Consider the following 26,154-nt stretch of genomic DNA (forward strand, 5'->3'; position numbering starts at 1 on the left):
TAGGTACTAGGTCTGAAGTGCTGTGATTTCCCTGTAAGGTGCCTAGGGATTCGTTTCTTTATATTTATCCTGCTTGGTATTCCAGAGTACGTTTCAGATCTGAGACCTCACGTCTTCCCCCAGGTCTGCAAACTCTCACGGATTCCAGCTTCTTCGCCATTTTCTCTATTTCTTCCTCTGCAACTCCTGTTAGATGATTACTGGAGCCTCTCAAGGTGTCCTTCGTGCACTTTCTCCTTTCTGATCTTTGTGTCTCTCTGCTCCATTCTGGGGAGATTCTCAGCACCAGGTCCCATTCATCAGCATTGCCCTCACCAGTGCTGAGAGTTTATCCAAGGTGTTGAAATGTTTTATTTTAGTTCCATGCAGACCCTTTTCCTATCCAATTATTCTTGTTCATTTCTTCCTGCTTGTGCTTAACTGATTTCTTCTTGATTTATGGGTTGTTACTCCATTAATTTTGGGGATCCTAAACATGCTTGTCTGAAGTCTTTTTCAGGCTTTTCTATTATTCTTTTCGTTTGGAGTGTACGTACTGTTTTGTGGGATGTCCTAATATCCGGTTTTGTCATGAGGTTTGGAAGTGGGGTTTGTGGGCCCGTTTTAGGTGCTCTGTCTCCGTCCCTTTCCCTCTGTGCCCATTTCTAGGAGTTGCGCAGTCCCTTCTCTTTGGTCCCAGAATCATATCTTATGTTGGCAGGGGGTTGGGGGCATTGTGGGTCCAGTCTCCAAGCCAGTCCACAGTGCCAGGCTTGGTCAGATTTCCCCAACGTCTCTGGGCCTCCTGCAGGCCCATGGTGGGGTCAGGGCTGCAGGCAGGAGCCGCGGTCACCAGCTGACTTCAGTACACAGAAGAGCCACATCCTCCTCTCTGGCTTTGAGCAAGGGGCCTGGCTCCGTCCCAGAATACAGGAGCATTTTTAGCACCAGGACCCGCAGGACCATTGCTGACTCCCATCACAAAGACGACCCCGGAACTAAATGTCTCTTTACGTCCGTCGCCCACATCCGTCTCCCACACTAGACTGGGCGTGTCTCAAGGACAGGGACTGGCCCCGTGCCTCCCACAGAGCCTGACAGAGGGCAGATGCAACCAGAGGGGTGAGGGAACAAGGGGTGCACAGACCAGCAGACCCCCGAGGCTGCACAGCCTGCCTCTGACCACCCAAGAGGCAGTGGTACGAGTGCCATTTCAGGAGGAGCTGCCCCCGTACAGGCTCTGCCCAAACCAGCCTCAGGGCCCGCCTGTGACAAGTCAGGCTGCAGGGGTGAGGGCCAGGGGCTGTCGTCCCAGCCTGGACACCGGGGAAGGCTCCGCTGCTTGGGGCGGGGCAGGCCAGAAGGGGCAGGTGGTGGGGAAGACGCTGGGCTTTATGGCCAACATGCCCTGAGCTCCTGGAGCTTGGCACCCAGCCAGCTTTCTGGGCTGTGCCCAGCCAGGGCGCACACGAACAACCTCTGACGTGCAGTCCACCGGGAAAGAGCACCAGGCCTGGAGGGCCACCAGCAGGCGGCGCCCTCAGCTGGCAGGGGTGCCCTCTGCAGGATGTGGAGTGGGGGCTGCGGGGGGGAAGCAGGGAGGTCAGCTCACCTGGGAGAAAATGAGCACGCGGTGCCCTTCATCCCTCAGTTTCTTGAGCATCTTCTGTAGCAGCATGAGCTTGCCCGAGGACTTGACCAGGGAGCTGCCGTCATAGGAGCCATTGGGCAAGACGGGGGCCTCCTGTAGACACGGCAGAAGGTGGGGCATTGGGGGGCTTCCCGGGTCGGACCGGGCAGACAGGCCACTCATCCCACGGGGCCCCTCCGGGCACACGGCACTCCCAGGCAGAGCCCTCCGTCTCCCCCTGCTGGCACTCCACCAGGACACCGGGGACATCAGCCAACAGGCGATGACAGGGTCTTAAGCTAAGCCGGCCTTCCCAGAAGGAATTATGCCTGGTCTCTGTGGTCACGGTAGGGCGCATCCTGGCAAGGCCAAGCCCTGAACCCCAGCTGGGCAGGACATCAGCCCAAGGGCCCTGCCGTGCCAGGGAGGTGAGAGAGATCTGGGGGGCAGATCACCCACAGCACGGCCCCCCACGGCTCCCTCTGCACGTGTCTGGCTGTCTGGGGGCAGGAGGCAGACACCGCGGAGGGTTTCAGCAAGAACCAGAACAGTAGTGACGGTGACAAGAACGGCCGTGCCGGGCTCTCTCTGAGGGCACTTTCTCACCCGGCCCTCACCCTTTCAGGCAGATGCTGTTACTGTCCCATTTTATAGAAGATAAAGCTGAGGCTCGGAGCAGGACCACTGGCTTTCCTGAGACCACAGGGTTGGAGCTGGTGCCTGACCCGGGTCCAGTCTCTCACTTCAGGACTACCTGGGGCCCCACGCAGGCCTTCCTGACTCCCCCAGTGACCGAGCACAGCCAGATCAGCCTGGGGTGCCCTGATGCCCCCCACTGCTTTGTGGGCACAAGGAGGGGTCAAGGGAAGGAGAGGGCCTGCCTGAGCAATGGACGGAGGTAAGTTTTCATAAACCGGGTGTAACGGGGCCACATCACCTGTAAGTCCACACGTGCGGGGAGGGCTGGGGGGCTGAGGGTGCCACGGCAGCCACGGACAGGCACCGCAACGGGCAAAGGGAACCTACCGCGGCAGCCTCGGGCCCTTACCGTGACGGTCACGGGCACCCACTACAGTGGCCACAGGGCGGCCATGGGGACCTACCACGGCAGCCACGGGGAAGAGGTAGGGGTGGTTGCAACACTTCTTCAGGTCCATCATGATGTTGAGCAGCGACACCTGGTTCCCGCCCCCCTTGGAGTTCAGTGCCTCGAAGTTCCGCGTGAGGATGAACTTGTAGTACTTCCTGCAGCAGGGCGAGGAGCAAAGGCAGGCTGGACACCAGGGCCGCCCCGACCTCTGAGAGGACACTCTCTGCTCTGCAGGGAGACGGCGCTGCCTGCCGGCCGAGCACCACTTACAGAGACCAGAGGAGCCCTGCTGGGTGAAGCCCCAGGCCCCGAGTCACCCAGCAAGTTACTGAGGACATTGAAAAGCCTCAGGCAGCCCCAACCCAGGCCAGTGAAAGAGGTCAAAGAAGGAAGCGTGTGCAAAAGGTGAGTCAAGGGGTCAGCTGGGGGGGGGGGGGGGGGGGCTGGGCGGGGGGGGAGCAGGGGTGTGGGGCGCAGAGCCTTCCCATCACCCGGGGAAGCGTTGCTGGAAGGCTCAGTCAGACCTTCTGGGAGAAGGCAAGCCCAGGGGGCGTGAGGCAGGCCGCTCTGTGGCGGGGCCCCAGAAGGCGGAGCATCCACTCACTTCTGCATCTGGCTCAGCTCCACGCGAACGATCAGCTCGGTCTTGGCCGGCATGTTCTTGAACACATCGGCCTTGAGCCGCCTCAGCATGTGCGGCCCCAGCAGGTCATGGAGCTTTTTGATCTGGTCTTCCTTGGAGATATCGGCAAACTCCTCCAGGAAGCCTTCCAGATTGCTGCGAGAGAGAACCAGGATCAGAGCCAGGAGCAGGGGACTGGAACAGGCCAAAGCCCTCTGCAGAGGAAGCCAGGATCGGGGTGGGGGACCAGAGGGTCAAGGGCAGGCCGGTTAGCTGGTGGGCCTGGGAGCCTTAGCCCTGCCCTAAGTGTCCCTTCAGTGTCCACCTAAGCCCGTGTCCCCACCCCTCCAGTATAGCTCGGCCACATAGGATAACTTCCTCTCCTCAAAGCTGTCCTGGAAACAAAGTCTCTAAGACTTTTACCCCTGTTACAGAAAAGGAAACTGAGGCTGATGGGGGCCCAAGGTTGTATGGTCCAGCCTGCCCTCCAATCTGTATCTCCTGATTCTGAAGTCCGCACCCTCCACCCTGAACCCCCCATTCCGAGCCGGGGAATGGGGTAGGTGAAGGCAAGGAGGCCGGGGAAGGAGAGCCCAGGCCCCCCACTGGCAGGGGCTCCGTGTTCGCCCCATATCCACCACCACCCCCAGCCTTCTGCCCTCATCACTGTCACCCAGGTGGTCACTTAGGTGTTAGTGGAGGGGAAGGAAGGAGGCAGGGCATGGGGGGCAAGGACAGCAGCCCCAGAGGATGCCCCAGGGGTCTCCTGGGGCAGAGCCGGGGAACAGTCACGGTATTCGGGGCAGCTCACGTCCACTGAGCACCCTGCACACGCCAGGGCCGCGGCCCCTCCCGCACAGGTCATTTGGGGCAGGCTGCTGCTAATGCTCCCATTTTACTGACAAGGAAGCTGAGCTCCAGCTCGCACTGAACTGGTCTTCCCTGGCTGCCCGCCAGCCTGCCTCCCCAGCCACACCCCCTGGCTCACTTGAACCTCTCTGGAGTCAGGAAGTTGAGGAGGTGGAAAAGCTCCTCCAGGTTGTTCTGAAGCGGGGTCCCCGTCAGCAGCAGCTTGTAATCGATCTTGTAGCTGTTCAAGACCCTGAAGAACTTCGGGGAGGAGGCGGCCAGTTAGGGGGAGCGGGGCGGCCAGCCGGCACCCCTCCCCACCCCACCCCTCCACCGGGGTGGAAGGGGTGGCTCCAGGGGCCAGCAGCCAGCACCGCCTACCTTGGACTGGTTGTTCTTGAGCCGGTGGGCCTCGTCCACCACAAGGCAGGCCCACTCGATGGAGCCCAGGATGGCCTGGTCGATGGTGATGAGCTCGTAGGAGGTGAGCAGGACGTGGAATTTGATCTGCACTTCTTTCTGGAGGGGAAGAGGAGCGTCTGGGAGGGGAGCAGGTAGGGTCTCCAGAGATAAGGAGACGTGGAGGAGGGGTGGACAGGACTCCGGAGGGCCCAGGGAGGCTCTGGGACTGACAGGAAGGGCCGCGGGGGCAAGCCCCCTCATCCTGGCAAGCCCCCTCATCCTCACAAGCCGCCCCCCCACCCCACGCTGTCATTGTCCCCATTTACAGCTCACAGGATCTCTGGCTGGTCCCCAAGACCAATGGATGGCAGAACCAGGATTCGCACAGGGAGGTGATCCCTGCACGTGTGGTTAAATGCTCTGCCGTCGCTGATTTGAGATTCTTTTTTGTCTTTTAAGTTTTATTTTATTTTTGAGAAAGAGAGTGGGGGGAGGGCAGAGAGAGAGGGAGGCCAGGAGGATCCGAAGCGGGCTCTACACGGACAGCAGCCAGCCTGACGCAGGGCTCAAACTGTCAAACCGAGAAACCATGACCTGAGCCGAAGTTCAACCGACTGAGCCACCCAGGTGCCCCCACGGACTTGAAATTCTTGATAATTACGTTGTTGAATTTGTGTTGTTTTTTTTTTTTTTTAATTTTTTTTTTTCAACGTTTATTTATTTTTGGGACAGAGAGAGACAGAGCATGAACGGGGGAGGGGCAGAGAGAGAGGGAGACACAGAATCGGAAACAGGCTCCAGGCTCTGAGCCATCAGCCCAGAGCCCGACGCGGGGCTCGAACTCACGGACCGTGAGATAGTGACCTGGTTGAAGTCGGACGCTTAACCGACTGCGCCACCCAGGCGCCCCGAATTTGTGTTTTGTAAGAGGAGATCTATGGAATGATGCAGCCCCCAGCTTCCCTGTCCCCACCCAGCAAACACCAACGCCTCACACCCTTGTGGGGGCCAAGCCCGGGCATGGGGGGCATTCCCCCTGAGAGTAGCCCCGTGCTGAGGAAACAGGACATTAAATAGCCAATAAAAACCACCACCCACAGGTCGAGAGACTACTAAAAAAAGGAAAACGCTGTTTCTTGCATTTGAACCAGGGGCCCTGCGTCTTCAGTCTCCACTGGGCCCCACAAAGGAGGTAGCCAGTCCTGGCCAATCCAAGCCCGGATCTCCCAGCGACCGACGTCCCTTGTGAAGGGGCCAGAGAGGGGCAGAGGGGCATCTCATTGCACGGGCTCTGCCTGCAGGTGGCCCCTGGGTTTGCACCCGGCCCTACCCTTTCCAGCTAGACCCAAGTCAAGCTAATTAGCCTCCTGAGCCTCAGTATCCCCTTTGGTAAAAAAAAAAAAAAAAAAAAGGAGAGATCCTGTCTGCGTGAGGAACGCCATGAGAATCCAGAGGGCAAAAGCTGTCCCTTAAAATAATTAAACGCACATGGAATCACTACAGGATCCAAGTATTCCGCTTCTGGATACAGACCCAAAGGCCGAACAGAAGTGAAGCAGGGACTCGGAGTAAATGTCAGCACATCCATGTTTATAGCATTTTCACAAGAGCCAAAAGGTGGAAACCACCCAAGGGTCTGGATGGATGAATGAAAAAGGAAATGCAGTTCGCCAATGGAGTGCTATTCGGTCTAAGAAGAGACGACACTCCAGGGGTGCCTGGGTGGCTCAGTCACTTTAGTGTCCGACCCTTGATCTTGCCTCAGACCATGATCTCACAGTTCATGGAATTAAGCCCCGAATTGGGCTCTTTGCTGACAGTGCAGAGCCTGCTTGGGATTCTCTCCCTCTCTCTCTCTGCCCCTCCCCTGCTCACGCACCCGTGCGTTCTCTCTCTCTCTCTCTCTCTCTCTCTCTCTCTCTCAAAATAAATAAACACTAAAAAAAAGAAGAAGAAGAAAAAGGGAGAACATTCTGACCCATGTTACGACAAGGGTGAGATTGAGGGCACTTTGCTAAGTGAGATAAGCCAGTCACAAAAAAAGCATACACTGTGCTAGTCTACGCAAATGAGGCACTGATCGGTAATCACGGGGCGGGTGCCAGGGGCTGGCGGAGTTACTGCTTGATGGCGACCGAGTTTTGGTTCTGCAAGAGGAGAAAGTTCTGGAGACGAATAATGGGGGATGGTTGCCCGATGGTGGAGGATACTCGGTGCCCCTGAACCGCACGCTTCAAAATGGTCACAACAGTAAATTTTATGTCTGTGTATTTTAGCACAATTTGTTTTAAGCAGGCTCCGTGCCCGGCATGGAGTCCAATGTGGGGCTTAAACTCACAACCCTGAGATCAAGACCCGAGCTGAGATCAAAAGTCGGACGCTTAACCAACTGAGCCAGCCAGGCGCCCCCCACGATTTTAAAAACTAAAGTAAAAGAGGTGAGTCTATAGAGTGCCCAGCACGGCACAGGACCCCAGTGTGAGCTCAGGAGAAGTTTTCTGTGACTAATTGGCCCACAGGCCCATCATCTGAGTCATCCCCTCATTCAGCAAATAGTTACTGGGCATCCCCTGGGGCCACAGAGGCTCCAAGATGCTGCAGCAAGCTGGGGTAAGAACCCCCCCCCCCAGGATCCTGGGAGGGGAGCCCCAGCCCCCAGCGTAAGTGCTGAGATTCGTTGAGGGCCTCCCATGCACCAGGCACTGTTCTGAGTGCTCTGGGGGAGTCTGGGGACCAGAGGCATCCACACCTCCTGGGACTTCGTCGGAAATGCGGAGTCTCAGGCCCCACCCCAGAGCTGCTGGATCAGAACCTGCCCTTCAGCAAGAGCCCTGGTGACCCGTGGGCACAATCAAGTGGGACAGACCCTGCCTGGCTCACTCGGTCGCCCCTCCATGACCCTGCGGGGTCCGTGAGCTCATTCTGCTGAGAAGAATCTGAGGCACAGAGAGGTCGCCCAGCTGGTGTACTAGGGGGAACTGTGTTCCCCCCAAAATCCGTGTCCACCCAGCACCTCGGAATGTGGCCCTTCCAGAAACTAGGGTCTTTGCAGGTGTGATTAGTTGTGAGCCAAGCTGTGAGCCAAGGAACGCCAACAGCCGCCAGAAGCCAGAGGAGGCAGGAAGGACCCTCCCCTGGTGCCCTCAGAGGCACGTGGCCCTGCTGACACCTCGACCCCAGATTCCGAGCCTCCGGAACCAGGAGAAAGTAAGTCTGTTGTCAGCCGCCCGGCTTGTGGTGCTTTATGACAGCAGCCGCAAGACGCGGGTAACTCTGCCTGCAGAGAAGCCCTTTGCTGGCCACAGGCCTCCAAAGGAGCTGAGGGACCCCCGCCAGAACGCAGGGCCCCTGCGGCCCCAGGGACAGACCCGGAGCCTCTCCGGGGCCCTCCCTGCGGATGAGGGGTGCTCACCTTCATGCGGAACACCTTCTTTCCACTCCGAATGGCGTTGTCCTCGAAAGAAAACTCATTTTCCCGGATCACAGAGCGGCTCTCCTTGTCCCCCGTGTAGGTGACCACGTAGAAGTCGGGCGCCCACATCTCAAACTCCCGCTCCCAGTTGATGATGGTGGACAGGGGCGCACTGACCAGGTAGGGCCCCTTGGAGTGCCCCTGGGGACCGAGGGAGACAGAAGCAGTGAGGCTGCCCACCCCACCCCGGCCAGCACCGGCCACCACTCCCGGGCCCCTGCCCCGGCCCGCGCACCTCCTTGTACAGGGAGTAGAGGAAGACGATGGTCTGCACAGTCTTGCCCAGGCCCATCTCGTCGGCCAGGATGGTGTCTGTGCCCTGGGCCCAGGAGAAGCGCAGCCAGTTGAGGCCCTCCAGCTGGTACGGGTGCAGTGTGCCACCCGTGGAGTCAATGTACCAAGGCTGCTTGTCAAACTTGACCGTGGGCTGCAGGGGAGGCAGAGGTTCAGATACACCCTGAATCCTGGGCACCGGAGCCCACCCCGGGGCCTTTGCACACACCATTCCTTCTGCCTGGAATACCCTCCCCACTCTCTCATCCCTGCTAACTTATTTATCCTTCATGTTTTGGCTGGAACGCCTCTTCCTTCAAGAAGCCCTCCCTGACTCCCACTCTGGCTCAGGTGTTCCCCTGTCCTCCTGCAGCAGCCCTGTATTTCTGCTATCGGGGCAGTTTCCTGATGGCTGGATTCTCTGACTTTGAGCCCAGGTTGTGGTTGCCACACTTAATCCTGTACACCATTGCTTCCTCTGAGCCCCACATAGTACCTGGGCTGCGGTGGGCACTCAGTCAACATGTGTTTGGTGCGTGCCTGAGGTGCTCCATCCACTCGATCCTAAACATCACCCTCTGTCTCTTTTATCCTACAGCTCAGAGCCGCCTCCCCCATGAAGTCCTCCAGATGGACCAGGCCCGTTTGCCTTTCCCTGGCATCCCACCGTCCCAGGTCGAACCCCTATGTTCTGTGTGTTCACGCCACAGGCCCCTGGGAGATGGGCACTTTTTGAAATGGGGCCAGAGTCCTTGTTCCCACAGGGCCAGCAGCTGGCAGACACCCCAGGGAAGTTTGCTAAAGGAATAAAGGTCAACCCTTCCCCTCCCTGATGGGCTCAAAGCTGGGGGTGGGGCAAGTTGAGGGTCTCCTCTCCCTGAACAGGTAAGAAAGGTGTATAATTACCATGTCAGCTTAAAGTTGACTTAAATGCTTGGAATTAGCTCACCTAAAGTAATGTAAATTTGTGTGCTGAGCAGGGACTATTTGCCCCCCACCCCCACCCGGTTGTGCACAGATAACCCACGGTGCAAATCTCACAGGAAGCCGTCTCTGTCCCTGGGGGGGCCGCACAGGCTGGGGGACCTGGGCGGTCCTGGGTCTTGATCACCTTGTCCCGCCTCTGTAGGACGGGCCATCGTCTGTGGCCACGCCCGGGGTGGCGGGCCTTGGCAACCCCACCCGTCACCCGCCTCCCTGCTCACATCCACGATGGGTGTGTCTGGCGGCTTCTGTTTATCCTCCTTTGGCTTCTTGCCCTTCTTGACCAGCCTCTTGGGCAGCCTGGCATCCTCACCCAGCATCAGCTCCCTGCGGAAGAGGGGGGTGCAGATGGGCAAAGCTCCAGCCCGCCGGAGGCCACAGCCCGGGGACAGCCCGGCGGCCAGCCCACCTGTGACCCCAGTAGGCCTGCTTCAGGTTGTCGTAGTAGGGGATGTCGATGTCGTCGATCTCCCAGGTGCACTGGTCATAGGGCAGGTCTTTCCACTTGATCAGGTAGTGCACGTCCCCCTTTTTGTCGAAGCTGCAACACAGCACACGGGTGGTGGGGGAGGGGCGGGCCACCGGGCCCGTGGCCTCGGGAGAGTCCAGGAGGGCTCTCTCAGGATGCAGACCCCGCCGCGCCCGCGCCCGCAGTCCCCTGACATCCTGGGCCCAGCAGGGAGGGCAGAGCACCAGGGCTGTGACTCCAGAGAGGTGAAGCGGCTTGCCTGAGGCCACACGGCTGGTGACAGGGAGGAGGGCGCGGGCTGAGTGGCAGAGCCGGAGAGGGAGAGGTGGGAGGGCACGCTCACGGAGGAGCAAAGAGCCAGCCACATTTCCATCCTCCCGTCACAGTGACGAATCCCATCCGGGCCGGGGGTGTGGACACCGGAATTCGGCATTTCTGAGTTGGGCAGGCCTCTCCCCTGACCACAGGCCTTTGTTTTCTAACTTAAAAAAAAAAACTTCAAAGGACCAGAGCCATGCCCATCCTGGTCCCATCTCTGCAAAGTAAACAAGGGCTGATTCCCGCGGGTGCAAGTGGGATGACCTCTTCCGAAGACCCCTGGGGACGCAGGGACCTGGTGACCAAGCCAGCAGCACAGAGGGCTGTGCCAGGGAAGCACCTTACACCAGCTTGACTCCGGCTGCTGGGAGGGTCCTAGAGGCCTGCCACCCAACTGAGCTGAGCGGGCAGCCAGGCTTGGGGAGTGCAGCGGGGTGGGGGAGTCTCGGCCCCCCAAAAAGCCTGTGGCTGCAACTAGCCTGGGAACCATTAAGAGAAAGTCCAGTCCCCGGGCACCATGGAAACTGATATTTTTGAAAATAAATAATTAGCTGTTACTCAGGCGTGGGGTAATAAATGTGGGGAAAAGTCATCAGCCCTGCCTTGGAGACAGGGAGCAAGACTGTCATTTATGCTTTTAAAATACAATTTAAGGGGCACCTGGGTGGCTCAGTCGGTTGAGCGACCGACTTGATTTCGGCTTGGTTCATGATCTCAAGGTCATGGGATCGAGCCCCGCGTCTGTTTGGGATTCTCTCTCTCCCCCTCTCTCTGCCCCTCTTCCCCTCAAAATAAGTAAATAAACTTTAAAAAATAAATGAATAAAATGCAATTTAATAAAGGCAAAAACCCGTGGGTCAGTTCAGTGGGGGGCTCAGGTTCGCATAGTAACTAACCCTCTCTTTAAGAGCTGTTCTCAGTGAGGACTGGGGATGGGAAGAGGCGGGCGGCTCCTCCAGGCAGGGCTTCCCCTCTCACTGAAGGCTGCACTCGCAGCCCCGGCATGCTCGTCCGGCCCTCACAACAGCCCTGCGGGGTACTCTCCAGATCCTACTTCACATGAGAAACACGGGGCACACGGCCCAGAAAATGGGAGCCAGGATTAGAATCTGGGTCTGGCTCTGGTTCTTAACCTCTGCAGTACCCAACTCCCGCTTCTCAGGACGCCTGTGGTTGGCTGGGCCCTAAGCCCCTCCAGGGCAGAGCCCATCAGGTGGACGCAGGGAGGCAAGGACAAGGCTTTGACCCCCACCCTGCGCCCACCTGTCGGCCACTGCCAGTTCTCAAGCACCTGAGCTCAGGACTCACAAGAGCTCCCACTGGCTCTGCAAACCAAAGCCAAACTCAGGGGGTCCACAGGCTTCCCGCCCTGATCTCTTTGTCCAAATTTCTGCAGCCTCCGATCGCTGTCCCTGGGGGATTTCCAGACCATTCAACAGAGGTTGGAATAGTGGCCAAGACAGCAAGCCCTCCCGTCAAAACTCACCAGGTTCAAATCCCAGCTCCACCCCCTCTAGGCTGTGTGACTTCGGGCAAGTAACTTAACCTTGCTGTGCCTACTCACACATCCATAACAGAGAGAAATAAAACGCCTGTCTCTCAGGTAGATAGCGCTCAGCTGTGTTAGCTGCTGTTATAAAGGAAGATCACGCGTGTATACACCCCCACACTCAGGCCACCTCGGTCCCCAGGACCCTACCCCAGGTACCAAGCACTAGCTCTGGCAGAAGCCCAGGAGCACAAGCATCCTGACCCAATGACGGTCCCGCTCCGTGCAAGCGCCACGGGCTGGTCAAGTTGCCCCTTTATATGTAAGACTTTGGAACCGTGCTCCCACCGTGAGTGGGACACGTGCGCACATGTGAGCCAGAACGCGTGCGCGCACACAGACCTGCGAGCACACGACGGCCCCTCCAGCTGGGCGGTCGAATCGCTGCCAGTGGGGGCCCTCCACCCCTTCCTCCTGCCCCTTCCGCACCCGCGTGCAGTCCTGTGTCCGTTCCACAGGGTGAAGGAGCCATGTGTCCCGGCCCTGCGGGCACCCCTCCAGTGAGACCCGGGGCCGCACCCCCCCGGGCACACACCTGTGGTTCAGGATACGGTGGATCATCATCCACTCGGGCTTGATGCCGTAGCGGTAGAAGCGCTCCTCCATCTTGGCATAGAGAGGGTCCTTGTTCTTCCTCTTCTCGCTTTTGCCGTCCTCGTCGCCAGAGCCGTAGTCAAAGGGCGGCGGCTCATCCATGTCGTTCTTTCTTTGGTAGTTGCGATACATCACCGTGTGGTACAGCTCCAGCTGCTGACACAGGGGCAGAGGTTATGGGAGGGAGATGGGCCATGGCCCCCCCAGGTCCCCAATCCAGCTCCCCCAGCCTGGGTCCCAGGCAGGACGGCCCCCACGTGCAGCCTCCCGCTCCCGGACTCCCAGCAGCGTGCCTCGCTCGGGGTGCTGGCCAGCGCCCTCAGGAGCGGCGCCCCAGCACAGCCACACCTTCCCCGGGGGCGCTCACCTGTAACTCTTTCACCCAGGAGCAGTGCCAGTAGGAGAGTCCAGCCCACTTGACAAAGAACTCCCTCTCCGGAATGCCCTCCAGGGGCTTGGGTGGGGGAACACCAGGCTCCACGTCGGGCCCCGGCAGCCCCACCATGAAGGGAGCCGGGGGCTCCGTCCACCTCCAGTGCAGGATCCGCTGGACTTTGCCCTTCAGTGGGGGACACTGTGGACAGAGGAGGGTCCCCAAGTTCAGGGCTTAGCCACAGGGCCCCACCCTGAGGCTCCAGTGACATCAGGCCGTCACAAGGCTCTCTCCAACAAGTTGCAGTGACCCCCAAGTAGGCACCACCTTGACCCCACAATGCTGCCCTGTCCTCAGGGCACATGCTGTGCACACACGAGATAGGCAACATGAGTCTGTGCACACTCACGCCCACGCACGCACGCACACACCAGAAGCCCAGATGCACACAGGGTAACTGGGGCTGGCCACAGCACAGCCCAGGATCCGGAGGGTGGAGAATCCAGCACTGGGGGTGGGCCTGGGGGACAACTCAGAGCAGGGGGGCCTTCAAATGCACAAAGCGACTGGGGGCGGGGTGGGAGGCGCTCTTCTCTCCCTGCCTCCTGCCCTCTCATCACCCCCAGCCCTGAGTCCTGGCAGGGTCTGAGTGCTCAGTTCTGTTGTTTGGCCTTAGACAAGTCACTTTACCTCCCTGAGCCTCAGTTTTGTCATCTAAAACTGGGAATAACAAAAGGCCTGTACTGGAAAACTCGGTACGCGGTAAAGGGGTGCACAACGGACAGACGGTAGGGTGATGGTAGGTCATGGAGGCCACTTGTTTCTTCAGAAGGGCTCGGGTTTCCGGTGGGAAAAGGCGGTGGGCGGGCCTCGGAGGTGGGTGGGTGGGGGTACCCGTGGTGGGCGGGGACTCGAGCATGGGATGGTGGCCGGCTGGGCGGACCTGGAGGGGGCGGGGCCTTGGCTAGTAGGCCTGTGGCATCGCGGGGCCGGCCTAGGTGGGCCGGGCCTGCGCCAGCAGAGCTGGGTGAGGGGGGGGGTCCTCCGCGGACGGGGCTATACTGGGTGGGCGTGGCCTGGCCCAACAGAGGCGGAGCCTTTGGTGGACGGGGCTCCGCCGGCGGGGCGTGGCCTGGAGCGCCGCAGGCAGGGCTTGTGGGTAGGCGTGGCCTGGGCCCGTGGACGAGGGGCCTTCGTGGGCACGGCCTGGCCGGGGGGGAGGGACCTGGCCGGGGCGGGGCTTGGTCGGGGAGGGGCCAGATCAGGGGGTGGGGCTTGGCTGGCGGGGCGGCGCGGGGCGGCGCAGGGCGGCGCGGGGCGGGCGTAACACTCACAGTACAGCGCGGGCAGAGCCATTCACCGTTTGGGATCTCGGGCAGCGGCGGGTTGAGGCAATGCAGGTGGTAGGAGGACGGGCAGGCGTCGCAGCAGAGCAGTTCGCCGCCGTCTTTGCACACGCGGCAGAACTCCATGTGGTCGTCCTCCTCCTCCTCGCAGCCGCCCTCCTCCTCGTCGTCCTCGTCGTCCTTCGGCTCCCACTGGATCCCCTCCTTTTCCTGGAGGGACAATCCGCGTGGAGACACCTTGGGCCAGGCCCCGCTTCCGGCAGGGTGCGCCTCCCTCCTCCCTCCCGCGCGCGCCCCTCCACACTCTGCACCTCCCCGCGCCCCTGCCCCCGGGGCCTCTGCCAAAGGCTTACACAGTGAGGACAGCTCCACTTGCCCTCCGGAGCCTTCTCCAGCTCTGGGTCGAGGCAGACTAGGTGGTAGGCCCGCGGGCAGGTGTCGCACAGGATGATCTCCCCGCCCTGCTGGCACACCTCACAGTAGTCCTGGTGGTCCGTCTCATAGCCATCACCATCGTCAACTGGGGAGGGGCAGAGGCGGTAGTGGAGGGCCTGGTGCCCACTCCCAGTGCCCAACCAATCTCCACCCCAGACTGGACCGGTACACAGTAGGTGTTTAACAGATGTTGGATGAATGGATGGTGGACGGACAGGTGGAGTGTACAAATGTGGAAGAAAGGGGTGGAGAGGTGGGCGGAAGATGGATAAAGGGAGGGGGCATGGGTGGGGACCAGGCCTAAGGGGGTAACTGAAGGTGACAGACGGATGGGTGGGTGACTGAAGGGGTGGATGTGCAGGAGGTTAGAAAGCACTGCCTTCTCCGGTGTCCCCTCTGCTAGTGCAAATGCCCCGAGTGGCTCAGAAGTCCCTAGCTTAGCCTCACTGGGACGGGACCCCTCTCCTGACCATGGAGACCAAGTGGGCGAGGGAGCACAGGCGAACCGTCTGGCTGAGGCCGGCAAAGGCCCAGACAGGAGGATGCCCTCCCCTGCCAGCCAAGGGGGGCTCTGCACCCCCTTCCACCAGGAGCCCCAGGAAGTCCTACTCCTCCTCTTCTTGCGCCGCCTCTTGCTTTTCTTCCCCAGGGCTGCCGAGCCCTCGGAGCGCACGGAGGAGCTGTGGATGCTGGCGCTGTCGAAGTCCGACTCCTCCCGCTCATCTTCCTCGCTCTGCGGGGGTGGGGGAGGGCCCTGTGAGCCCACAGCCTGCCCTGGGGGCTCATCCTGAGGGTCTCACTGGCCCGGGCAGAGGACGAGGTGGTGCAGGGCATGGTGGAGGCTCCAGAGGCACTGCGTGCTCTGTGGTTCGTCTCATCTCCCTCTGGCTAGGAACCCCAAGGCCCCACCCACCAGGCCAACCCGATGTCCCACCACCCTCCCTGAGCCCTGCTTTCCACCCTGCCGAACTCCTATACATCCCTCAAGGGAAAGCCCTAAGGACACCTCCTCCAAGGAGCCTTCCCAGATCCCTCCTTAATTGGACCTGTTGCACAGCCTGTGTGCCAGGTCTGGCCTGTATCATCTGCCTGTCTTTGGCTCTCTCCCACTATATCTCCCAAACACCCTCCAGACTGTGAACACCTCTGGAGAAAGTCCCACCACAGATACTTGCTGAGCTGAGCTGGACCACCAGCGCTGGGCTGGGCCACACCTGCTGCCCCGTGCTCCCCTCTTAGAGCAGCTAAACTCAAGACCTGTCACTTGCCTCTACCAAGGGACAGAGAAATGGCTTCCAACTCTGCCCCTCTACAGAGGTGGGGCAAGGTGAGGGAAATGGGTGCGCTGCGGGGGTAGAGGAGAGTGTGAATGCCCTCCTCCCAGAGAAGGGAGGGCCAGAGGCTCCGGTGGGGACTTATGGTCAGTCTGAACCGGGTGCCAGAGCTGGCCCCAGCAGGGCAAGGAAGGGTCAGAGCTCCGGCCCACCTGATCCTGCCTACATGCCACCTTCCTGGGGTCCAGCCTCCCAGCAGACCTGGCTTCGCAGGCCCCGTCAGGACTCTTAAGGGCCAGCTGATGCTCCCACCTGCTACCCAGATGGCGCAGAGCCGGAAGTGAGCCCCCAGCTCAGCAGGGCGCTCTCCGTCCCAGAGTCCTGACTCAAGAGAGTGGACTGACAGCCCTGCATTCCAGTCCCCCTGCCTTCACGGCACACAAGCACACGAGCACGCTCACACTCGTGCAGAGTGCATCTGAAGGCTGCTCACACACCCACACACACGGCCAAGTACATGCGGTCTCGATGCCTCACACCCACCCATCCCGGCCCACCCTCACACATTCACATGCTTACACACTCGCACGCTCCTGCTCCCAAACCCACACTCCTACTCACACACACACATTCCAGTCCACCTTGTCTCATGCACACGCTCACCGAGGAGCCTTTCTTCCTCTTGTTGCTGATCCCTCCAAAGCGGAACTTGAGCCCGGCTACCTTTCTCCCTTTGCCCTTTTTCTTCGAGTCCTTGGAGGCTTTGATCTTCTTCCTCACTCCTGGCCCTGAAGAGTGACCGCAGATAACCCAATAACCCAGAGCCGCGGCGGCTCACTCACCCAGAGCCATGACTTGGGTCAGCCCTCCCAGGGGCTCCATAAGGGAAGGATGGTTCGGCCGCCATCCCTTTCCAGATGAGAAGGCAGGGGACTCAGAGCGGTGAGGTCCTTGTGTAAAGTGAAACAGCAAGGAGGACCCGACCTGGTCTCTGCTCTGGCCACCACGGCCCCTGTTCCATGAGTAGTAGAAATGCCGGCCATCATGGGAACAGCCCTGTCCTCTCCCCTCTCCCCAGGAAGGAGCTGTCCCCAGTGAAGCCGTGGGCCCCCACAGTTAGCAGGGCCACTGAGGGCACACCCACCCACCTGTGGTCCATACCTGGGCCCTGGAGGGACATGCTGGGCAGGAAGCCCTTTCCCCAGCCGCCAGCCGCCAGCCTCCAGATTGTCCCCAGGCCCGGCCAACAGTGGCACCACTCAACACTGCCCCACCTCTGCCAATCACCCCCAGGAAACACTAGCTCCCTGGTGGCCAGCAGGGTTGAGGCTATTTTTATGGAACTGGCCACAGGACAATTAGCCACCTGGGAGTCATGACCGCCCCCCCCCCAGCAGCCTCTCCCACCGGCTGAGCAGGGAACATGGAGCCCTTGGCAGCAGGTGGCCTTGACCTGGACCCTCCTCCAGCTCCATCACACAGCTGAGATGGGACTAGGAGCCCAGCTGTAACCTCCGTGGCGCCACGGAAAATCTATCTCAATTTTTCAGGCTCTGAATGGGCAGCTCAGGGAATAGCTCAGTGGCTGGAGCCCAAGAGGAAATGAGAAGGTAAGGCAGGCTGGGGAGGCCCAGGATGGAGGACAGTGAGGGAGGAGAGCAGGGGCAGGCTCTAAACCCCATGTCACTCTGCCCACCAGGCCCCTGCAGAGACCTGGAAAAGGGGTACATCATCCCAGAAACCAAAGCTCCTTAGGGCTGAAACGGTGGGCCCCAGGGCCCCCTTAGCTGCCCACCAAAGTCCTGAGTACCCAGAAAGGCTGAGCTGCTAGTGACCCCATCTTTGAGAGCCCTGGGGAGATGTGGGTCTCTACCCCAATGGGGCCAGAAATCCTCCACCTAGGGGAGGTCCCTCCCCCAGGACTTGAAGTCACAGAGAGCTTCTGCTGTCTCTATTCTCCCCCAGAGAGACCCAGACACCCAGCACTGAGTCTGATTTTGTTTCTGGACCTCCTTCCAGGTCTCCCAGAGCAGCCAGTCCTGACCACAACCACACCTATGCACGTGCATTACCCCGAGGGCTGGGTGCTCAGACAAGAGGGGTCAACGGGCTAACCTTGGGACCCCTTCTCCCTGAAAATGAGAACTCAAGAGCCCCCCCACTCCCAGCAGCGTGGACCTGCCCTCTCCCTACCTCCATACTATGTCGGAGGGTGCCAGTGCAAAAGTCCCAAAGCTCCAAGCACACTATCCCCTCTGCTTCACCCCAGCCCGAAAGGGAGGCAGGCAGAAGCTATAATGCCACAGTACAGCAGAGAAAGGGCGAGTGGGTCCAAGGTCAACCACGGCCCTGGGTCCTTGAAGAAGACTGCCCCACCTGTCCCACCTGCCCGAGGCTATGGGGTCTGGGGTAGGACCCTGCCAGCAGGTCCAGGTGCCCATCCACCCACAGCCTTACCCTTGCCCTCCTTGGTCTTGGCCTTGCGGATAGGTACAGGCTGGGGTGCCTGCTGGGGGCTGACAGCCAGCGGAGGGGCGATGGTGACTGTCTCCACGGCCGCGGCCACTGCTGCCGCGGCAGCCGCTGCCGAGCTGCCCTTGAAAGGGTTGTTGGCGCTGAATTCCCGCCACTTGGCACCCAGGACGGTCATCATTTTGGACATGGGGATCTTCGGGTTCTTCTTGGCAATGAGCGGCCTGTGTGGGGTGAAAGGCAGGCAGGTGAGGGCTCCACCACGGAGGGGATGAGACCCCCCACGAGACCCAGGCAGCCCTTCCTCTCCTGAGCCTGGGATAAGAAGCCCCGCGTTCCAGGCTGAGAAACTGGGCAGGAAGCAGGGAAGAGGACAAAGCTTTCGACAGCAGTCCAGCCCCAGACATTCCTGATTCCCTGTCTATGTGGTCGGCCATCTTCTAATGAGGTTCCCAGACCCTGTATGACCCGAGAGACCAGAGGGACGAGCCCGCAGTGAGCCACTGGGTGCCCAGCCCCAGTTCTTCCAGAGCTGAGAGAGCCCATGAGGTCTGTGGCCCTCGGGATTGACCGAGACCGCCATCCTGGGGCTCCGGGCAAGCAGGGGAAGGCGGGACCACCGGGTAAAATGGCTCTGCCCGGGGTTGGCATCGGCCTGAAAGCACCCAGCACCCCAGGGGCCTGGGGCTCTGTCCTCCAACTTGTCATTCCCATGGATGCCCGGCCACGGCAGCCGGCGGCGCGCCCACCTGAGGAACTGACTGAAGGCCTTGTAGTTGGTCAGTGTGTGGTAGTCGGCCTCTGAGAACAGGTACTCCACATCGTCCAGGCCCCACTCGGCCATGAGCTGCCCCGAGGACTTGGGCTCCTAGGGACACCCAGGCCAGAGGTGGGGTCAGAGCAGGGTCCTTCTAACCCGTACCCCCACCCCTGGGGCCCCGTCCCAGGAGTGTCTACCCACAGCCTTCCTACCCACCCCCGACCCCCAGCCCGCCTGCCCCTTGATCAGAGGGAAGGGCTCAGGCACCAGCTCATGAGGGGGTGTGGGGTCAAGCCTGGGGGTTTAGTGGGAGGGGCGGGGGCTGGGGGAGGCTATATGCACACCCAAGGCAGGAACAGTAAAAGAACTCACTCTCTGGGAGGAATATGTTCTGGAAATTTGGGCACTGGGAGGGAACAGCAGCCTGAAGGTGGGTTTTAAGGGGACAGGTGTCCCTGAGAAGGGAGCAGGGCTGAAGGGCTGCCTGAGGCATGTCGGGAAGAAAGGAGGCCGCCTCAGGACGTCGCCTGGTAGAGTCACACATGGACGCCATGAAACGACAGACCACTGCTCTCTTGCTTCCAGGGCCAGGAAGGTGTGCCCTGGCCAGGGTAGGGGCACGGGACAAATGGCCCAGCTGAAGGCAGACGCGGGAGAGGGTCCCTTGGCCACTGCTTCACTTTCCAGATGGGGCACCGAGACCCAAGGTGTGTGATTCCCTAAGGGCACACAGTGCGGCCTCAAGACAGCCAGCCCAGGGGTCCGATCTCTGGCCTAACCCGGGCCTGCGGGGGTCGGCTGGGGGGTGGAGGTGCTGGCCGTGAGCTCGGGCCCTAGAGCCAGGCTCAGACGGCAGTTCTGATCCTGGCAGTGAGAGCTGGACAAGCTACCTCGCCCCTCTATGCCTGTCTTCCGCCTGCAAAACGTTCCCAGGAGGGACAAGTTAGCACAACCACTTGGAACGGGGCCCTCGCCCCATTTTGCATTGGTCCAAGGCACCCCGCTGACCCACTCAGCCAGTCGGCACATGCCACACCCAGGCCACAGTCACCGGCCCAGGCGGGAGTCCAGTCCAGGGCGCCACTGGGTCTCCCGTGTGGACAACGATCTAGGACGCAGGCCTGCTTCCCCCGCTACCAGAGGGGGCCGGGGTGGCCAGGAAGCCCTGAGCTGCAGAGACATTCATTCTCAGCCACAAGGGTGTGTGTGGCCTGAGCCTGGCGCTGACCCCACCAAGGGCGAAAGATGTGAAAACAGGCCTTGGGTAATACCGCAAGCCGGAAGTCCCCTGGCCTCTCAACTCCTGGGCACTGACCCAACAAGCCCTATCGATGCCCGAGCCCCTCCGAGCTGGGCTGTCTCCCCCACAACAGTAGGCCACCCCGGGACGTGCGCTCAGCCTCCCTCCAACCCGAGCGCTGAGAAGCAGGCCTTCCAGCACAGTGCAACAGGGAGGCTGGGGAACCTGCTTCCTGGCCTCCTAATCTCCCGTGTGGGACCCCCTCCCGTGGCTGACCTGCCCCCACGACACGCATCCATCCCTGGAGGCGCCTCTGACCTTGCTCCCACAGCAGGAAGCGGAACGGCATGAGCGGGTGACATGGCTACAGGACAACCCTGGACCGTGCCCACAAGTTCACCTTTCAAGCTGTCAGCCCTCAGCTATTATCAGTCACAGATGACTCGCCACACACCTGCCGACTAATGAAATCCCTCTGGGTGTCGGGACACCACGGTGCTTCCTAACTCGAGCCGTTGACAGCCACCATTTCTGCCTCACCCAACAGCCACTCCACTGATATTTACGGGGCACTTTTTTTTCTTTTTTTTTTTAACTCATGGCTAGCCCAAACTGAGTCTGGGTGCCTTAAGGGGAGAACAAAGGAAGCAGAGTGCTCTGTCTGGGGCGGCTCGCTGACCTCTGCCACTATCCCAGAGCAGGGGGGCCCAGCGCCCTTCCCCTCCCCGAGGAGCCCTGCAGTGGCCTCGGAGACCCGAGGGGCCGTGGCCTGGTTCACATCATTCCTCCGCACCCACACAGAGACGCTGCTGTCCCCCAGGGAGAGCTGCAGGCCCGCCCCTGCAGCCGCCCTGACTCCGCTCACTGGGACCCTCTCTGGGATGCCCTGGCGGCCAGAAATCCAGAGCACACGCTGAGCGCCAAAGCTCCCCCTGCCCGAAGTGGAGCTGTCCAGCCGCTTCTTGCTGGCAGAGGCCCCGTTTGTCGGTTTATTTTCCGAGAGTGCTCCAAGGGAGAGGCTCCGAACTGGAAGCTCAAGAGAGAACACCGCTCTCCTACTCCAGCAGGCGGAGGAGCAGAAAATTCCCGAGCAGGAGGCTACTTCTGAACGTCAGCCATCCTTACTTCAACTGTGTCCCCGGGACTTGGGGCACGGTGTTCCTCACACGCTGTGTCCAACCTCCACGTGCAGGCACACGTACACGCGCATGTGCACACCCACATACCCATCCGCCCCCGACAGCCATGAGGCGGGGGGGGGGGGGGGGGGGGGGGGGGGGGGGAGCGGGGAGGAAGCTCTGGCCCTTTTCGCACAGGCGCCAGAAGGCAGAAGAACCGCCTTGAAGCCGCGGCCCGTCCAGGCTGGCGCGTCCTGGTGGAGCCCAGGTCCCTGCAGCCGGGCCCCGGGGGTTACCTTCAGGCACCCGTCATCGTTATCATCCTCGTCATCGTCTTTCCTCTTTCGCTTGGCTTTTTTCTCCTTCTTGTCCTTGAGTTTCTTTTTCTTCTTCTTATTAGGGGAGTAGTCACTGCCCTCACTCTCCGACTTCTCTTCCAGATCTTCTTCATTTTCCGTCAGCTCGTCATTGCTCCCCTGGAAGAGAAAGGGGGGTGGTGACGGCAACAGGGGCCCCAAGAAAATCCAGAGTCCCGGGCAGCAGTACTGCTTTCTGGATCATTCAGCGTTCCTCTGCCCACAGCTCAGCACCAAAGCCCAGCCAGAGGGGCTGGCTCGGGGCAGCACTGGGCAAGGAAGGGCCTTGTCCCCAGTGCTGGGGCCACAGCAAATGGTGGAGCGTGCAGGGAAAGACGAGGCCTCGTGAAGCCACACTTCCCCTCCTGGGGAAGCCAGGGTAGCCTGCTTGGACTGCCCTGGGGTGAGGGCTCAGGCTCTGTGTCCATCAGAATCAGGTTTCTCTGGACTTTAGGATTTAACGAGTGTTTGGTGAGAGTGCCTGGATCCAGGAATTTGGACAGGACGTGATGTCCAGAGCCAAAATACAAAGCGCACCAGCAAACGGGCGGGTGAAGAGCCAGGGGTGTGAGCCAGCACCCAACCTCTGTTGGAGCTGCATGCATCCTATGGAGCTGCGTGCGTCAGGTGAAACCTGTAATTAATGTAGCACGCACATCCCAGTTTCATCTGTCCGTGGGCTCTCCAGAAGCTGCTATGGCACGAGCCCACCTTCTCCACCACCCCCACCCTGGCCGTTTTGCCTCGATATGAGACAAGGTAATTTAGGCAGCTCTTAAGCTTGGCTTCCTTGATTTAGTTTCCCCGTCTGTACAGGCAGAAAATGGCCCATTTATATGGAGATAAGGGCGTTTACAGCCAGAGCATCCCCACCAGAAAGGCACTGCCCCTCCGAGAAGGCTGTTTACTCTGAGAAAGCTGTTTACTCTCCGCCTTTCCAGATGCAAGTGCACTGGCAAAGCCCTTCCCAGCCCCCTCCTGGCCTGGGTCTGCAGGAGAGGCTGGGCACTGACGTTCCAATTACCAGCGCGGGGCTTGTCATTTTCGAGCTGGCTGTTTACTGTTTTCAAGGTGAGCAAAGAGAGGCACGGAAAAGATGAGGAGAGAACTGGAGAGGTGAAAAATGAGCTTGAGAAACAGCACGGGGGGGGGGGGTGGGGAGGCCTAAGAGAAGGTGGGGAGGGGGTCGGAAAGGAGAGGAGGAAGGAGAGCAGGTGGGAGAAGGGAAGCAGGGGGAGCAAGGGTAGGGGGTCTGTCTGGAGGCTCTTGGGAGGGCCCAACCTGATCTCTGCCCCTTCCAGGCACCCTGTAAAGAGCTAAGAGTCTTTTCCCAGGAGGAAGGCTCTTCCCAAGATACAGCTGGGAAAGGACTCCCCCACGGGCTCCCTGCACTTCCCAACTCTCTCCCACTGGGATCCCTGCTCCCAAACCTTTTATGCTCATTAAGCCGCTGAGTCAGTCTGCTGGCTGGCGGGTGCCAGACAGCAAGCAGGGCCTCTGCGCCTTTCCGGAACTGGGTGTTTCCCAGAATACTGACTCGCCATGCGCCATGCGGGGCCGAGGGGCAAAGCCGGTCCTGGCTGCTGGTGCTCCCAGGGCAGATGCCAATGCAGAGCCCTGGGACCACAGCTCCCAGCTCTGCCACAGTCCTTTGGAGAGGCAGAGGTCAGATAAGGACATCAATTTTCCCCATGGGTGTAGAGTTCAGCCAGTTGCAAGAGACCACCCTTCCAGAGACCTGAGAGACAGGCTCTACCCCAGCCCTCACCCCAGCAAAGGTAAGCATGGAAGGAGGAGCCTGCCATGGATTTCAGCACCTCGGACAGAGGCTGTGGGGCTGTGGGGCTGCCGGGGGCGGGGCATGGGGCTGGTCCCCAAGCTGCCCTGGGGTGGACCCATGACTAATACCCACTCAGGTGAGGCCCCAGTGGCCTGACCGTGGGTCCTGGGGCTCCCTAGGGAGGTTGCAGGACACAGAATGCCTAGGATCACTGTCCCTCGCTAGCACAGAACTAGGCAAGTCACTGCGGCCTGACCTCAGCTTCACCATCAGTGAAAGGGGGATTCAAGAGGAACAAAGGAGAGGGTGTGAGAGGGGGCTGTAACCATTTTGAAATGGGAGAGATCCAAGCACCCATGACTCCAACTCTACTTGGAAGCCAGAGATGCAGGCCAGATGACAGACTTGAGGACATCACCAGCCTCACCCTTCTCATTTCTGCACGTGAGGACCCGGCTAAGCCAAATGCAAAGCCAGTGTCTGCAGCTGGGTGGCAATTACAGAAGAGGCTGTTGTGGCAACATCCAAGGGTGCATGGACCTGGGCATCTGATGGGAAGCCAGCATTGCCAGGTCCAGGAGTGGCCAGCACAGCTCCAAATGTGGGGCCCAGAGGGAGCAGGCAGGAGGGAGGCAGGGAGGGAGGGAGTGGGGGAAAGCACCTCCAGCAGATTCCACTGTCTGTGTGTGCCCTGGAGGCCAGGCCTGGCGCAAGGCCCCAAGCTGAGCACTGCCAGAGGGCTGGCCCAGCGTCCATTCCAGGGCTAAGTGGCACAGCAGGAGGGCCAAGATCCTCCTTGAGGAATGAGTTAGTGCTAAGGCAGGGCACATATGCCACTCATCAGTGCCCTAGTCACCCCCCGGGGTGACAGCAGTGGTGGCAGGGAGAGGGGAGACTTCTCCCTCCACGGTCTACTTGCACTGGGGAAAGTTCTGTCAGAAAGAAAGCTCTGGTCCCCCAATTCTTCTGACTCACCACCTGTTCCTTCATCCTCCCCAGGCCGTGCCTTATCCCCCCAACCAAATGAAGTTCATGGCGCCTGGGCCCACCCCGACTTGCACCCCGATGTCATCCAGGCCCTCCTGCCTGCCCAGGGTGGGGCAGGGTGCTGGCTGAGGGTGGAGGTACAGGACAGGTCTTTGAAGACTGGTTTCCCACTGGCACAAGAAGCCTGTATCCACAGCCTATCTCTGCATCCAGCTGTTTGGCCCCTTCAAGACCCAGGCCTCCTGTTTCTTCCCCCAAAATCTTTCCTTGCAGAGAAACGGGCAAGAGGAAGGGCAGCAAGGGGTTCTGAAAACAATACAAAAAGGAGTGATCCATGAGCAGCACCAGCCAGTGGTGAGAAGGAAGGAGTGACCGAGAACCAGGGGTAGACCAGCCGGTTCAGTATCTTGGAACTTACAGAAGGGGTTTTGGGCCAAGCCATGTTCAGGGGAAGAGACACAGGCATGGAGCGATAATGTCCTAATAAAGCCCGGAGCCAACCTCAGCCCCAAGCCATAGTGATGTGCGAACATCAGTATGACCGTCATAGTCAGGGCTTTGACCTTGATGCTGTCCTTTGGGCTGTGGCAGCCCCAGACATAACTACAGGGGAGACACCTGGTAGTGGAAGAATCTTAGTGGACTCGGAGTCCCCAACGGAATCCATTGACTTCCTTAATAAACACCATGCCCAGGCTGTGTGTGTGAGAAGCTGGGGGTAAGTGGGAGGGCTCCCTGCCCCGACCCCCCTGGCCCCCTGAGGGCACAGCAGGCCACCAATGCAGGCCCCGGGGACCCCAAGCAGGCAGTCCCCACCCGCCCTTCCTCTTCCCCAGCTCTGCGGATGCCTTTTATCCAGGCTTTCCATCTCCCTCTCCCTTCCTTCTGCGCCCAGCGCCCAGCGCACAACACACACGCCCCGCATCTCTCGATAAAGGAGGCATTTACACTCAAAAGGAAAGATTCAGAGAGTTGGTCATTCTCAATTTGGGGTCCTTCAAGATTGAGAGGGAAAAAGAAAGAATGAAATATGAGCCTTCCCATTCACGAGTGTTATAAACAGTTATAATTTAGCACTGAATAATTGGTTGCTATGGTAACCGCTGCAGTACAGGTTGAAATCATTTCTCCCTCCTGCGCTGGGTCTGACAAGGAGCTTCATCTACATATGCTCAGGTTCTGGCCGCAGCCCGGTTGTTTTATGTAAATCAGGATCCATGACTTGCTGCCTGTCCCCACCCCCCACCCCTGGCCAAAAAAAAAAAAAAAAAATCCGCCGCCCCTCTTCTGCCTCCACCCACTGACTTATCTTGGAGCCACCAGGTTGGAGATGACGAGGAGCACAGGCTGAAATCCCCCTCCCCGTGTCCTGGGGACCCAGGCAGGCGGGTGGTTGGGTGGGGGGCACATGGCTGCCAAGACACTGCTCTCTGGCTGCTGCACCCTGCTCTGGACTCTAGGATCTGACAGCCGGCTGAGCCAGGCTCTCAGAAGTACAGGGGAGGGGGCAGCAATGACCTAAGGGTCACCTTGGGGGCCTGCCAGGCAGCGGCTGGTCATGCACAGGCCTCCCATCCACCCGGCCCTCCGCCCCTTTTGAGAAGCAGAAGGAAGGAGAGAGGGTGAGGAAGTGAGGGGTGGGAAGGGGGGTGGGAAATGAGGCTGAAGGAGAAGGAGAGGTGGAGAGAAGGGAGAGGGAGGGAGAGAGAGGGTGAGGCAGAGGCCAAGCTCAGGCCTAAACAGCGGAGGGAGACGGAGACCGGCCTGGACAAACGCAAACAT

At 59.9% G+C, this 26,154-nt stretch overlaps 1 protein-coding gene across 5 annotated transcripts in view; it reads right to left on the reverse strand.

The window, feature by feature from the left end:
• The window catches only part of CHD5 (chromodomain helicase DNA binding protein 5), a 61,207-nt gene that overhangs the window by 24,304 nt on the left and 10,749 nt on the right, over window positions 1-26,154 (reverse strand). For 3 of the 5 annotated variants that reach the window (XM_086715492.1, XM_086715496.1, XM_086715494.1), the window contains exons 3-20: window positions 21,546-21,725; window positions 18,881-18,999; window positions 18,117-18,355; window positions 16,323-16,447; window positions 14,995-15,118; window positions 14,304-14,470; window positions 13,939-14,160; window positions 12,599-12,805; window positions 12,173-12,387; window positions 9,711-9,842; window positions 9,523-9,628; window positions 8,280-8,471; window positions 7,985-8,185; window positions 4,552-4,689; window positions 4,310-4,431; window positions 3,304-3,477; window positions 2,713-2,854; window positions 1,592-1,723 (exon numbers count right to left, since the gene is read on the reverse strand). In XM_086715492.1, coding sequence (XP_086571618.1) covers window positions 1,592-1,723; window positions 2,713-2,854; window positions 3,304-3,477; window positions 4,310-4,431; window positions 4,552-4,689; window positions 7,985-8,185; window positions 8,280-8,471; window positions 9,523-9,628; window positions 9,711-9,842; window positions 12,173-12,387; window positions 12,599-12,805; window positions 13,939-14,160; window positions 14,304-14,470; window positions 14,995-15,118; window positions 16,323-16,447; window positions 18,117-18,355; window positions 18,881-18,999; window positions 21,546-21,725 — 2,937 coding nt within the window. The remainder of the gene's footprint in view (window positions 1-1,591; window positions 1,724-2,712; window positions 2,855-3,303; window positions 3,478-4,309; window positions 4,432-4,551; window positions 4,690-7,984; window positions 8,186-8,279; window positions 8,472-9,522; window positions 9,629-9,710; window positions 9,843-12,172; window positions 12,388-12,598; window positions 12,806-13,938; window positions 14,161-14,303; window positions 14,471-14,994; window positions 15,119-16,322; window positions 16,448-18,116; window positions 18,356-18,880; window positions 19,000-21,545; window positions 21,726-26,154) is intronic. The other 2 variants (XM_086715493.1, XM_086715495.1) reach the window with 1 other exon arrangement.

This window comes from Puma concolor, chromosome C1 (genome assembly GCF_028749965.1).
Source record: "Puma concolor isolate L17-30 chromosome C1, mPumCon1.1.hap2, whole genome shotgun sequence".
Classification (NCBI taxonomy): domain Eukaryota; kingdom Metazoa; phylum Chordata; class Mammalia; order Carnivora; family Felidae; genus Puma; species Puma concolor.